General features: G+C 38.0%; 1 protein-coding gene across 6 annotated transcripts in view; it reads left to right on the top strand.

The window, feature by feature from the left end:
* The window catches only part of PRDM5 (PR/SET domain 5), a 230,660-nt gene that overhangs the window by 10,559 nt on the left and 205,223 nt on the right, over positions 1–14,878 (top strand). For all 6 annotated transcript variants that reach the window (XR_010112017.1, XM_034959083.3, XM_034959084.3 and 3 more), the window contains exon 2: positions 4,952–5,035. Coding sequence is in view for 5 of the 6 variants with exons in the window: in XM_034959083.3 (XP_034814974.1) it covers positions 4,952–5,035 (84 nt within the window). In the remaining variant the exon portion in view is untranslated. The remainder of the gene's footprint in view (positions 1–4,951; positions 5,036–14,878) is intronic.

Below are 14,878 nucleotides of genomic sequence, written 5' to 3'. Positions count from 1 at the left end.
TTAATCCCTCTCTCCCCCTTTTTAATAACAGTGACTCTCTGAAGAGATCATGTCAGTTGTAGAGTATCTCACATCTGGATTTACCTGATTACATTCCCAGGGCTTTATTTAACTTGTTTCTTTATCTTCTATAATTCCTGCAGTCTGGAAGTTAGATATAAATATTTCTGGCAAAAATACATTAGGGAGTGATGCTGGTTTATTTGTGCTGCATAACAGTAGGGGGCATATAATGTATCTGGCTTCCCACTGTTACTGATGCCAACATTGGGTTAAGGTAATTTTTCTATTGTAAATGTCCTGTTTCCCCTTTGTTCTTAGCAAGTAATCTGTGAGCTGATACTACTAAATGGATATATATTTTTTCACCATCAACCTTTTGCCTAATGGTTTTAGTATCCATGGAGAATTCTTGCCAAATCAGTAATATTATTATGGATTTCAAAATGGTGATTCGCTAACTCAAATATTCCCCCTTTATTTATAAGTTAGCATTCTCCTGTAAAGAGGAGCTTTTCATCATCAATTTCTGCTGTCTGGTTAGCCTGAACTATGGTTAGTATTGAAAAGGCAGGATAAAATGCTTAATTCCTTTTCTTTAATAATTTTAATAATAACTTATTATCCTCTAATGATAGCAAATGAGATTTTAAAAACATTTTCTCTCACTGACAGTATGGGCTTACAAATTTGTTAATGTGTTTCAATCAGTTATCCTCTTGTCCTGTTTGAGTCTCAAATTGTTCTAAATTTGGTCTGTGGAAGCTCTTTCTATTGGAATTTAAAAGCTGGAAGAAATCTTAGAATCAACTAATCTAAATCCCTAAGTTTTGTAGATAAGGAAACTGAGGCTTAGAAGATAGTGCTTTTCCCCACAATTCTGAGAGAGATATCTGCAGTGAATCTTGTTTTTAACTTCTCACTAATAACATTCAGCAAAATGAGAGAAAATGGCCCACATTTTTGCAATCATACAGTTTTTGTTTATTAAAAATTACTGTCTAGTCCAGTGAATAGAAGATTGAATGGATTAATTATCTGCTTTATTCAGAAACAGTTTGAATAAAAACAAAGATGCTCCATTATGGGCTGGACATTGGATCAGTCTGAGAAGTGAGTTTGACTCAGACAGTTTGGTGTGTACAGGCTGAATTTATCTTGAAGTCACATTTTATTTGACCTGCACAAAGTGTTGAATTCTTGGAATTCATTGACAGTGTAAAAAATCAGTGATTTCACACACAAATTTGAGTTATTAGCTTCTCTAAAAATCATGTATATATCTGGCAACATTGGGTCCACATGGTGATACAGCAACATTCAATTGGAGTGGAAAAGTTTTTAGGTGGCATGCTCTTTCCACCTTACCTCCTGGCTACTCTCTAAAGTATCATTTACATGTTTATGGTTGGGTATCTGGTGTTGTGTTGCCCTACTGCCTAACTTGTAAGTGTTTGAGGTGGTGACTCTTGAGATAGAAGTGAAGAAGTCTAGGAAAGTTCTTGCAAAGAAATCACAAATCAAAGGTAATACCAATAATGCAGGCACAAATGGACAGCAAGAAAATGGAAGAGCGGACAGTTTTCCTATCTGCTAGTGTGAAATCTTCAGCAGGTTTATTACAAAAAGTAAAACCAATGATATCAGGAAGTCAGCCAGAAATTTTTGAAGTTTTCAAGAAAAGTGTTTGAAATACAGGTTTCCTTCCTGTCATTAATTTTGAACCTCCTCCTAGGTGTTTAATTTACTAAGGCACATGTATATACTTCATTTATGATGAATCATATGAAAAACTTTCATTTTGTAGGTCAAAAATGGTCAAATATTGGCAATTTCATATAATTCCACTAAAAGAAAAAGAATTATATATGTATGGGGTATGTGCCCCAAACTTCCCTTTCATAGATGTGCTGCCCAAGCAGATCTGAAGTCCATTGAGGTAGAAGAGGCTTATACTGAAGTTAGAATCTCTATAGGAAATGTGGTTAGTGAATAAAAATAAAATTGTAATTACAGTTTTAAGAAACTACTGTTTGTATGATAGAGACAACAGTGAACAAAGAGAGAGAGAAGGATTGGGTAGCTGGTGCTGGAATCCCTAGGGGAAGGCTTCCTAAGAGTGGGTCTACTCAGTATAAAATCTTCATCTAAAGCCAAATATAAATTAGGTTTTCAATATCTGCATTGTTTCTCACCACAGTAGTATGGATAATTGAGAGTTGGCTATTTACATTTTTATAATCTTGCAGCCATGAAAATTCAAGTTTATTTGATGAACTCTTTCTAATAGACCCAGTAAGGTACTTTGAAGAAATGTCATCAAAGATAGAAAGCTAATTTACCGCCCCTATCAGTGTTTTTAATGTCAGTGTTTTTCAAGCTGTGAATCGCAGCCCATCAATGAGTTCTGTAATTAATTTAGTGGGTCAAAACTCTTTTTTTTAAACATATGAAATAACACAGAGTAGAAAATATGAAGAAATTTATACAGTATCACAGGGTTTTTTTTGTCTTTTCTTTGAAGGATATTCCTGAAATATTAAGTATCTCAGTTTTATAGGTGTGTGTTTCTGTGTATGTGTGAATGTGCTAGGTTGAGATACAAAATACATTTCTTAAAGCTAAAAACCACTATTTATTATAATTTGGTGGTTTGAGTTTATGATAGAGAGTGATTGTTCTCTATTAATGGTGAAGCTTTAAAATCAGCATTCTGCTTAATCTGAATTTTCAGAGCTTTAAGTCTTTTAATAATCTTACTAGGCCTGCGTCCAAGCAGGCTTCCCCCGCACCCCCCACCCCCCAATCCCATTGCATTTATTTGAGTTTCTATTCTTTCCTCTTTAGTCCTCTGAACACTGCTGAATTGATAGATTCACTTTTTTTTCCCCTCCAAATTTGTACTGCAAAGAGGAACTGATTGGTTTGGATAGATCAGTTACTTTGGAAAGTGTGTACTTAGATTATTATTACTTTCTGTAATAGTTGATAAAGGCTAAATACATGACAGAGTGGACCGAAAATGGAACCACATTCATTCATATTTAACCCTCACGTTTATTACAGAAAACACACCTTATTTTTTGGTCTGTTTTGTAGATTGGCTTTAACATAAGCTCAGTTTCTTCAATTCAGTAGTCAATGTATTGAGTGTGTACATTGGGCAATTGCACGGCCCAGGTCATTGCTAAATTGTAGTCAATGGAAAGCTGAGGAGGTGGCATCAGGTGGCCTCAGCAGTGGACTATGCAGCTGTCTGTCAGGGTTTTGAGTGTTGGCTTGGTGAAGTGGATGTTGCCTGAGCACTCCACTCAGAATAAACCACTGGTTCCTGATACTATGTCTAATCATCGCCACCTGATTGACCTTAATCAAGCAAGCTATTTAAATTCCGAGGCTCAATTTTCTTAGTTGTTAAATGGGGAAACTCCCACATAGGATTATTTGGAATGCAGCACATGGTAGTTCAGTAAGTGTTAACTCTTCTCCCCTGTTCTTGTGGAGCTTTTCCTACCTGCCATCAAATCCTGGTTAGGTCCCATCTGGAGGAGAGAAGTGATTACTTTGTAAAGAAAGCCTCTTTGGGGCTGTTGTGTTTAAGTGTGATGTTGAATGCCCATTTTAGCATGAGGGGACTAGTGAGGCATGAGAGGATTGTGAAGCTGAGTAGGCTTCTAGCTTCTCTGAAATTGGCTGTCTAAACTTTGTATTAATATTTCTAATGTTATGAATAGTGAGCAATCTCCCTGTTTCTTTGCTATGCCTGTGTTTAAATTACTTACAATTATAGTCTTGATTTGAGGAATCTCTGGGTATTTTCTGCCCCTAAGTTAACATTAAAGAAATGGTCTTCCTGGCTCTGCCAGTATTTATGGCTTCTCCGGACCTCTTTTCTTCATCTGTAAAATGAGGGGGCTGGGTTAACTATTAATATTTGTAATTCTTTAAGCTTTAAAATTTTACCGTTCTCAGGAGTTGGGTGTTCTGTTGTTCATTAAGTAATTTATATCCTTGAAATATTGCCTTAGTGGTTATCTTTTCTCCTTACAATGTTCATCAAAAGAGATTTTGTTGGTTTTTTTCTTGCATCACCTCCATGTGAAGGGGAGGATTCTGCTGAAAAATAGTCATAGGCAGGTTTAGAAGCATGAGTGGCTCTGTGTCTCCTCTGCACACATTTCAACAAAATGTCTGGTTGGACAAATTCAACTCATTCCCACTGTCTCTGCAGTCCCTGCTTTGGTCACTTTAGAGAGAAAAGAGTGTTACTTGCCCATTGAACATGTCCTTAAAAGTCCCGTCAGGGTAGATTGAAGGACAGCCCATTTCCAGATTCTGATTTTAACGAAGACCAGAATTCTGTATCTCAAACTAGTAACACGGGTGTTTCTCGTGCATGTGGGCTTCAAAGCACACACTTCGAGAAAGCATGGTTTAAAGTGTGCCCATTTGCCTGTTTGAAAGATTGGCAGGCAAATTTAAAGTTTATTTATGAACACTCTTCCTCTGAGAATGCCAAGCCCACGTCTTTCTTGTCCAGAATATGGATGAATTTATGATTTTTATGGAAACCAGGTGATTTTCTGCCTGGTGGGCTTGTCTCTCAAGTCAGACAAAACTCAGTGCTTTTTTCAACATTGCTTGCCAGAGGCTATGAAGAGGATTGAAACATATGAAATACAATGTCCAGTGCCTTGTCAGAATTTGAAAGTAAATGATTTAACCCTTTTATGTTGCTCCTATGTTGTGGATTTAGCGTTTTAGGCTAAAAACAGATTAAGTTGGATTGTAAATAAACATTTTGTGTTGGGTAAATTAGTTAATATTTCAAAAGCGTCTCTTCTTTGGGCATGAAGATTTGCAGAAAAACATTCCAGAAGAAAAAAGTCGTTTATTTTAGTATGTTGATTTATTGTACTAATCCTTGTTCAATATAATCATTGCTACTCAGGGTGAAAAGTTCGGACCCTTTGCTGGAGAGAAGAGAATGCCTGAAGACTTGGATGAAAATATGGATTACAGGTTGATGTGGGAGGTGAGGATATGACTTATTTTAATGTTAAAAATATATTTGTATTGTACCATTTAATGCATTTTTAAGGCTACATTAATTGATATTGATTCCAGTTAAGTATTTAAGTATTGAAATGTTTTAGGTTTTTTTTTTTTTTTGGGATGGAGATTTGCTCTTGTTGCCCAGGCTGGAGTGCAATGGTGCGATCTTGGCTCACTGCAACGTCCGCCCCCCAGGTTCAAGCGATTCTCCTGCCTTAGTCTCCCGAGTAGCTGGGATTACAGGCGCATGCCAACATGTCCAGCTAATTTTGTATTTTTAGTTGAGACGGGGTTTTGCCACATTGGCCAGGCTGGTCTTGAACTTCTGACCTCAGGTGATCTACCCGTCTCGGCCTCCCAAAGTGCTATGATTACAGGCATGAGCCACTGTGCCCAGCCGAAATGTTTTAGGTTTTAAAAAAAGTTCAGCCTTTTTTTTTTTTTTTTTTTTTTAGAGAAAGTGGACTGTTGAGATATCTTACTAGACAGTTCTTTTAGAGATCTGAAGTTCTTCGTTGAAAAATAAGTTTTTCAGGTATAGTGATGTTTGACTTTCAAGATAAGCATGCCCTGAATTTAGAACTTGACTTCTATAAATAAAATTATACTTAATTTTTTTTATTTACTAGTTGAAGTTCTAATTGTATAGAAACAAATCTCAGTTTCATGTTGTAACAAAAATCCCGCCTTAAAATGTACTTTACCTTTAAAAACACATAGTTAAGGAGTTGTAACACTAGAGACAGTCTTTTGCAGTCTAAAGTTTCACTTAAGCAGAGATCTGTATATGCCAGTATATGTCTGCACGTTATGAGAATTTCCATCCTAGTTTATGCCAATTATATTCGTTGCTGTTCTTTTCTAGGCATTAGAAAAAGGACCTAAGGTATCAAAATAGGAAAGCAGTGGTGTAGACTGTTGAAACAAAAATTTGGAAAAATGCAGTCCTAGGAATTATATATGCATGTGTTACTTAATGACAGGGATTCATTCTAAGAAATGCATCATCAAGTGAATATCATAGAGTATATTTGTACAAGCCTAGATGGTATAGCCTACTGTACTCCTAAGCTATAGGGTATAGCCTATTGCTCCTGGACAGTAAACCTGTACAGCATGTTACTGTACTGAGTAATGGAGGCAATTGGAAGGCAGTGGCAAGCATTTGTGGATCCAATGTATCTATACAAGCCAGGCACAGTGGCTTGTGCCTAATTCCAGCTACTCAGGAGGCTAAGGCAGGAGGATTGCTTGAGGCCAGGAGTTGGAGCCCAGCCAGAGTGACATAGCAACCCAATGTCTTAAAAAAGTATAAAAAATTATCTGGGCCTTGTTGTATTTGCCTGTAGTCCCAGCTACTCAGGAGGTTGAGGTGGGAGGATTGCCTGAGCCTAGGAGTTCAAGGCTGCAATGAACTATGATCTTGCCACTGCACTCCAGCCTAGGCAACAGAAGGAGACCCCTTCTCTAGCAAATGAAATTGAAAAAGATCTAAATACAGAAAAAGTACAATAAAAATATAGTATTATAATCATAGGAGACCACCATTGTATGTATAGTCCACTGTTGACTGAAACATTGCATTGTGACCCAAGACTATTTGATAGTTTCTATGAGGAGGGTAAGAGCTGAGATACATGTAGGAGGTAGAGATTATACAATCAGAAAAGGTTGGAAAACTGGAGTAAGGAACTACACATAGAGAGTCTCTCTTGCATGTATCAGTAAGGGTCTTCAGAGAAATAGAACCAAGGGGATAGTATATATATTTGTTTATTTTAAGGTATTATGTTATTGTGGTGGTAGCAAGTCTGAAATTTATAGGGCAGGTCCTCAGGCTGGAACCTCAGGCAGAAAGGTGATGCTGCGGTCTTGAGGCAGAATAGCTTCTCCAGGATACCTTAGTTTTTGCTCTTAAGGGCTGTGACTAAATGGATGAGGGTCACACACGTTATGGAGGGTGATCTCCTTTACTTACAGTAAACTGATTGTAGATGTTAACCGCATCTACAAAATACCTTTACTCCTATATCAGTATTTGATTGTTAGATGTTAACCGCATCTACAAAATACCTTTACTGCTATATCAGCGTTTGATTAAATAATTGGGTACTATAGCCTATCCATAGTATACATAAAACTATCAGTGTATTACCTGTAAGCAAAATGCATTTTTAAGCATCACCCGTATTGTTGAAACTGCTGGGGGTGAGGAGTGGAGGTGACTGAGAAAGGATTCTGAAAGGTTTTTTCAGTGCAAGTGATAAAAAATGGAAATTCATAATATAGTCCTCACTATAATTTAAGTGGGAAATGTTATTGATATTGTCTGAATTTAGCCTGCTGTTTTGTTTACTTTTATGTACTTAAACATTTTAATGGCTTTCACTATGTTTCTACAAGGTCTTAATTTCCTCAGCAGTTAATTCTTTTACTATGAAGGTTTTTCAGAAACCAAACATTTATGTGACCAAAAAAACCTGATAACTTAGTAAGTCATAAAATGATAAAAATACTACATTTTTAACAGGTTTTTTCTTTTTTAAAAATGTTATTTGTATAAATTTAAGGGGTACAAATTCAATTTTTAACATGTTATTAATAGTTTATGTTACTTGTTTTGTTATCTGAAAATTTTAGTGTGATGATCATATTAATGTTTTGTGTAGCTATAAGGTAGTGTTAAACAGATAATAATTTTTATTTTAAAAGGAAGACTTGCATATAGGAAACAAAGTCATTTTTGTACTATTATATAGTTGACAGTTCCACAGTACATCATCTAGTTTTGCATTATCTATTCCTGTAGTTCTTTAATGTCTTTGCATTATTATTTTGTTTTCACACTAGTTGTCTCCAGCTCTCTCACTCTGCTACCCAAGGAGCTGTTGATTTTATACATTTTTATGCTCAGGTAATGGTACACTCACACGATTGCCATTCTCTGTTTCATTTTACTTCACCCTTTATGTCTGTGTTTTGAACAAGTAATATTTTTACTTGTTACACAATTCAGAAGGTACAAAAGGGTATTGATGAAAAGTCTCTGTTCCCTTCCAGCCTGTTTTTTTCACCTGAGACCTTTCGATACATTTAACCCCTTAGTTCATATACCTTCCCCCTCCCCTTCTGGTTCTTTTTCCTCTTGGCCTTGTCTTCATTTCGGATTGTCAGCCATTGTATTAGTCTGTTCTCATGCTGCTAATAAAGACATACCTGAGACTGAGTAATTTATAAAGGAAGGAGGTTTTTTTTGTTTTGTTTTGTTTTGTTTTTTTTGAGAAGGAGTCTCCCTCTGTCACCCAGGCTGGAGTGCAGTGGCATGATCTCAGCTCACTGCAACCTCCATCTCCTGGGTTCAAGAGGTCCTCCTGCCTCAGCCTCCCAAGTAGCTGGGATTATCAGCGCACACCACCACACCTGGCTAATTTTTGTATTTTTAGTAGAGACGGGGTTCTACCATGTTGGCCAGGCTGGTCTTGAATTCCTGACCTGAAGTGATCTGCTGGCCTCGGCCTCCCAAAGTTCTAGGATTACAGATGTGAGTCACCATGCCCAGCCAGGAAGGAAGTTTAATGGTCTCACAGTTCCATATGGCTGGGGCAGCCTCACAATCATGGTGGAAGGCAAAGGAGAAGCAGAGGCATGTTTTACATGGTGGCAGGCAAGAGAGCTTGTGCAAGAGAACTCCCGTTTATAAAACCATCAGATCTTGTGAGACTTATTCACTACCACCAGAACAGTATTGGGTAAACTGCCCCAATGATTTAATTATCTCCAGCTGGCCCTGCCATTTACACATGGGGATTATTACAATTCATGGTGAGGTTTGGGTGGGGACACAGAGGCAAACCATATCAGCCATTCCCTGCTCTGCCCAGTTGTGCAGCTGGGCAGGGGAAGGGACAGATTCTGTGGTAGGTCTTCTAGAGGGAACATTTAAAGAACAACACTTTTAGAATTGCAGAGTTATTGCTTGCTATCTTTAATCTTATCCTTTATTATGTTGAATGAGCAAGCTGCTTCCAAACCCTGAGTTATACCATTGAAAGTCCTTTATTTTTTTATTATTTTAGCTTTGGAGGTGCTAGGATTCAGAAAGAGCACAGATACAGGAGAATAACTGGTCCTGTTACTGGTCCTGCTTCTGCCCCTTGTGGAACTGTTTGAGTCTTTCCAAAGGGAGATAATGAGCCTTCCCTCCTCTGGTGGGTAAATTTAGATTGGTTATGGGAGTCATTTCTGCTATGCCCCATATCTATGGTGCTAACCACAATGAAGCTCTCAAATGAGTAGTCCTTCTCAAACCAATAGTTACATATGTTGTGGTTATGGAACATGAACCAGAACCTGGTGGTAGTGTCTGGAAAATGATGTCATGTGAGAGAGCATGTGGCATAACTCCTTCTCAGTTTATACCTGTATTCTGCTTATGATGCCAGTGGTTGTGGTGGACAAGGCCAAGAGCCCCTGGGGAGCCATTTCATACCAAAGAACTTGGAGTTACCAGTCAGGATTGAGCCTCCTGGTAGGTGTGAGCCTTTGTGAGCTTGGGACAGGGTATGAAGGGATCTTAGGGTCATGGGGAGCACTGATAATATCTATTGCCACCTCTCTCTCTTTGTCCAAAGGTGCAGCTTAGAACTTACTGATGCCCACTGCTTCAGAGTGCTCACTAGTACCTCAGTTACTTTCTGTATTGGCCATCAGGTTTTGAGCTTGGTCTCTGAATAGACTGAGTATCGTGGATCCTTCTTGATCACTTCAGATTTTTACTTTTCTTTTAAAATTAAGTGCTTAAGCAGAAGAACTCTGGATTTCTTGGGCCTCAGGCATATTACAAAGCTTGAGGTTAGGAACCAGTGTTTGACTGTAAATGCTTCCCTTGGACAATTTGGTGGAATGTACCCAGTTTTCTGCATTGTATTCCATTCTTCTCTTAATTAGAAGTCTCTCTGTCTACTTTTTGCCAGGTGGTTTGGAGCTTGAGATACATTTCCTTCAATTCTCTACTAATTCAGACTCGTTCTATGACCTATGACCTATGTTCTATTTGCTAAACTCTCAATAATTCTTTGTTTTTACCTCTCCAAGACATCCTCTTTCTATAATATTTTCTTAGATATTTCAAACCACAATTCAAATATGTTTTCTCCAGGCACTGGCTCTGTGTTTCCAGCATATAACTTTACATTTTGGCACCTGTGGAATGCAGCACAGTTTGTGCATTTTCCTTGCTACCTGTTCTGACCATGATTTAGTTGTTCTAAAGTGGCTACTGGTCGCAGCTGGAATCCTCCGAACAGCTCTTCTCTATTGGCTCTGGGTCTTTCTTTCCATTTCAAAAGTGATTCTCTGGGATGCTTGCAATAGGTTTTGTGTAGAAACTGCCCTGATAAGTTCTTAGAAACTTGGTGTTGTCCTATATTTCCAGTGGAGTCATTCATTCTTGAACTTTACAACTGCTCCAAGATCACAGGGTCTCTGCCTCACTCTCCTCTTTTTCTCTCACTCATGCTGAGTCTGCATTTGCCTCTTAGTCTTTGAATGTTTCTGTGGATGTAGTGGGTGTTCAGTGGTGTGATCTGATGCAAGTGGAGTCATATGCTATGCCACAGTTCAGTACACTGGGTGGTCCCTCTGGAAAGACAGCTTTTACTGTGTGCAGAATCCTAAAGAACCAGATACAAACTAAAATTTCAAGTAAAATATCTTAATTCTGGGTGGCATTTTCATAGGAAAAATTTAAGCCTCTTTTACTTAAATACATTATATCATCCATAACTTATGCTAAAAAGTATTTATCTCAACACAAGGAACATTAGGACAAAACCAAAACAAATAGAGGTTGAACTTTGCTTTTTTAAAAAGTCTGTGGCCTCATAAGGGTTCCAGATGTAACACAATGTGGGATACCCAGAGCACTGTGAGAGCCGTGTGCGTCACCTGCAGCAGCCTGACTTAATGGCATTTAAAAAGTTTTACATGCATTTATTTTCCTACATCTATCTCCTGGATCATTCATGAGAAAACTGTATGTTTTACGTCTGAGGTTAGTGTATTACCAGGGTAATTAGTCATTACAACCTACTAGAAAATTGCATATTACAAAATCCAGAGGATCAAATTATCATGATTTTATTTATTTTTGTGGGCAGTTTCTGATTTTGTGGACTGGATAAATAACATGTTTTCAAAATATAGCCATCATGGTGGGAACAGGGTGAGGGATAAAAGACTGTATATTGGGTACAGTCTATACTTCTTGGTTTACAGGTACAATAACATCTCAGAAGTCACCACTGTAGAATTCATCCATGTAACCAAAAACCACTTGTACCCCCAAAGCTACTGAAATAAAAACAAAACATTTAAAAATTTAAAAAAGGATGGAAGCTTGTACATAATCTATCACTCGTTTATTTAAATACATGAGGACATATATAAAAGTGCTTAATGTACCTAAAATAGAAGTGAATGGGTAACAATAGCTGTCTCTAAGGAAAAGGAATGGGTGACAAGAAATAGAGGAGAGAGGGAGACTTTTTTATTACTATATAATCTTTTTACCTTTAAATTTTTATTGTGTATGGGCATTACCTGTTGTGTGAAACAAACTTCTTTTTAAGCAATAAAAACCCCCCAAAACTCCACAAAATATAGCGATTAAAAGACATCATTATAAGATTTGCAGCTGTTTTTGTATGATTGTGAATCTCTTACAGTTATAGCAAATTGTTATTTCAAAATAAGTGTACATAGCAGATGATTTGGGGCTCCTTCTGTTATTGATGGGCTTTAAGACATCCATTTATCAGTTAAAATATATATGGATTGTTTTTGGAAACTTCTTTTCCAACCCTTGACTCCCCTCTTCACTTACACACTGGTGATGGTTCTTAGTTAATAACCTCTCTTTGTCCTTGGTTATTAATTTGAACCAATGAAGAACAGATAGGAACCAGATGAAGATAAAATATCTACTTTATTAAAGAGCATGTATGATATTATGAAATCTATATTTGGTCCTCATCTACTTCCTTGACATTTAACTCCTAAAATCCTTGGAATCCCTAGAGTATAAGAGTGTTTTTTGTTTGCTAATGAGATGACTGGAGGCTGGAATCCCCTAGATAGCCTCCAGGATGGGACTGTTTGCCAGGGGAAGCAACCACGTGGTGATTAGAGGGTTGGAACTTTCAGCCCCCTGTGTCCCCCTCACCTCTAGGGAGAGGAGGGTGGCTGAAGGTTGGGTTGATATACTAGTGACTAATATCAGTCATGCCTAGTAATGAAGCTTCCATAAAAACCCAAAAGAACTGTGTTCTGAGGGTTTCCAGATAACTGAACACATGGAGATTTCTGGAGGGTGGTGCACCCGGAGAGGGCATGGAAGCTTTGCGTCCCTTCTTTTATAGCTATTTATCTCTTCTATACCTATGCCTTTTTCTCTATCTATGCATCTCTCCCATCTGGCTGTTCACCTGTATTCTTTGGAATATCCCTTATTAATATACCTGTAAACATAAGTGAAGTGTTCTCCTGAATACTTTTAGCCTCTCTAGCCAATTAATTGAACCTGGGGAGTGTGTCATGGGAACTCCAGTCTATAGCAAGTTGGTTAAAAGTTTCAGAGGCCTGGACTTGCCACTGCCTGGTGCAGAACAGTCTTATGAGACTGAGCCTTCAACCTGTGGGATGTGACGTTATCTCCAGATAGATAATATAAGGATTGAATTAAATTAGAGGACACCCAGCTGGTGTGGTACTGAATAATCTGAATAATCCACCAGAGAGTTGCTTGCTTGGTGTGTGATGGGGGAAACCCTACCACATGTGGTAGTAGAAGTGTTCTGAGTTGACTGTGTTGTGAGAATAAAGTAGGAGATTCTGAGTTAGTTGTTTTCCTATCCCTACAGCATGCAATAATTTTCTAAGTACCTAGCTCCAGAAAAGCTGGATTGGTGACTAGGAGCCCAGGCCAAAATGGGGACTTCATGCCTGGCTTCTGAAATCTTGAAGTGTGTACCACCTGTGGCAGGAATTGAGTCAGGAAAGTAGATTCAAAATCTATTGCCAATCAGCTGTGTGACGAATTGTGGCCTAATTCAGACTCACTTCACAGCATAATTGGAATGGAGGATAACAGAGAGCACTGGAGAGAGACAGGTCTCCAGCCTGTGTAGAAGGCACATCCTGAGTCAGCTGGTATGTCTGCTTACTATACAGCATGGCGATGGGCACAGGAAATTCTGGCCCCTGCTTTTTTTCTGAGGTATGGTAACCAAAGTAAGTATCAGACCCAATGACCATCAGGGTCTCAGTAATCAGCTGAAGAGAGGGAACCATGAAGGAAAGAAACCCAAAGTATATTTATTCCAATCTATTTCTCTCATGGAGGAGGAAGTAAGGAAATATGAAAAAGGGGAATAAGGATTCTTTATGAGAACATATAGAATTATGTTCTTCTCGTTTCTCATACAGAAAAAAATGATGTGCTCGTTTGGAATTCTTCACAAAACAAAAATAGGCATGGTGAGTGAAGCGGGATGGAAAGAGGAGGGCTATCAGACAGTCAGACAGTCTTCAGTCTGATTGCTGCCCCTAGGATGCAGTAGAGCCTTTATTCTTCTGGGACCTATGTTTTAGTAGCAAAGATAGAATTAAAACATCTATAATAAATAATATAGTGAAAGGTAGTGATATATGGTATAAAGAAAGTAAAATAGGGCAAGAAAGCTTCTGTCTGATACGAACTTGAACACATCAATATTACTGCTGATAACAACTCCAAAAGACAGGTTAAATATAAAAATAATTTGTTTAACAGCTTCAAGGGGTGTTAAAGCAAGGAGTCCTAGAGCGACTAAAGCTCCAGAGAGGTGATAATTTTGGAGAGATGAACTGATAATCTGCAGTTGCTTTTCTCTTGGGGAAGTGGTCAGACTGCTGATTCTGTGTATAGGCAAGAGGCTAAAAATCTGAGCTCAGCCTGTCTAGAGGGTTACTCTTTGAGGACACAGAAATAGGTAGAGCTTTTGGAAATCTTGTCGTGTGAAGCAACAATATTGGAGACCCAAAAGGACTAAGAAATATTGCTGTCTCCTTCTCAAGACATTTGCAGAATTATGAAGCTGCGTGGCAGATTATTATAAAGTTAAGCCACGTGCCTTTGAAAAGCAAGGTGTTCTGTGGTCTCATCTTGCTGAGGAGAGGCTTTCAGTGCATGCCATACTTTGACTTGGAAGCACCATAGGGCTGTGGGTAGGAATATAGTACACTGAAACAGACTGAGCCTTGCCACAACTGAAGCCCAGCTGTGAATCACCTCACTCCCTGATGCGTTTAAGGTGAACAGTTTCTGCTCGCCTGATAGAAAACAGGGTAAATCTACTCCAGAGAAATATAATACCTGGATCCTCTAAACTTTTCAATATAAAATATCCAGCATTTTATAAAAAATGACTAGACATGAAGAGATAGGACCATATCACTAAAAATGATAAAAACTGGGCAATAGAAACTGACTTAAGGATATTTCAAATGTTGATTGGAGTTGGCAGATGTGGACTTTATAATAACCATGACTGTTATACTCTAGCACATGGAAGAAAAGATGAGACAAAAAGAGGAAGAGATGGAGAATTTTACTAAAATATTGAAATGTATAAATGGCAAATTTATACATTTAGAGCAAATTTATATTTTAGAGCAGAGAACTCAGTGTGCAAATTACATAGTAGGTATGACAAAGCAAAAGACAGAATGAATGAAAAGGAAAAGAAGTCAGTAGAAAATATTGAAAATGAATTACAGAGATTAA

The sequence above is a fragment of the Pan paniscus genome, chromosome 3 (assembly GCF_029289425.2).
Source record: "Pan paniscus chromosome 3, NHGRI_mPanPan1-v2.0_pri, whole genome shotgun sequence".
NCBI lineage: Eukaryota > Metazoa > Chordata > Mammalia > Primates > Hominidae > Pan > Pan paniscus.
Note: the sequence above shows the minus strand (reverse complement) of the source record. Positions and strands in the feature narration are given on the sequence as shown.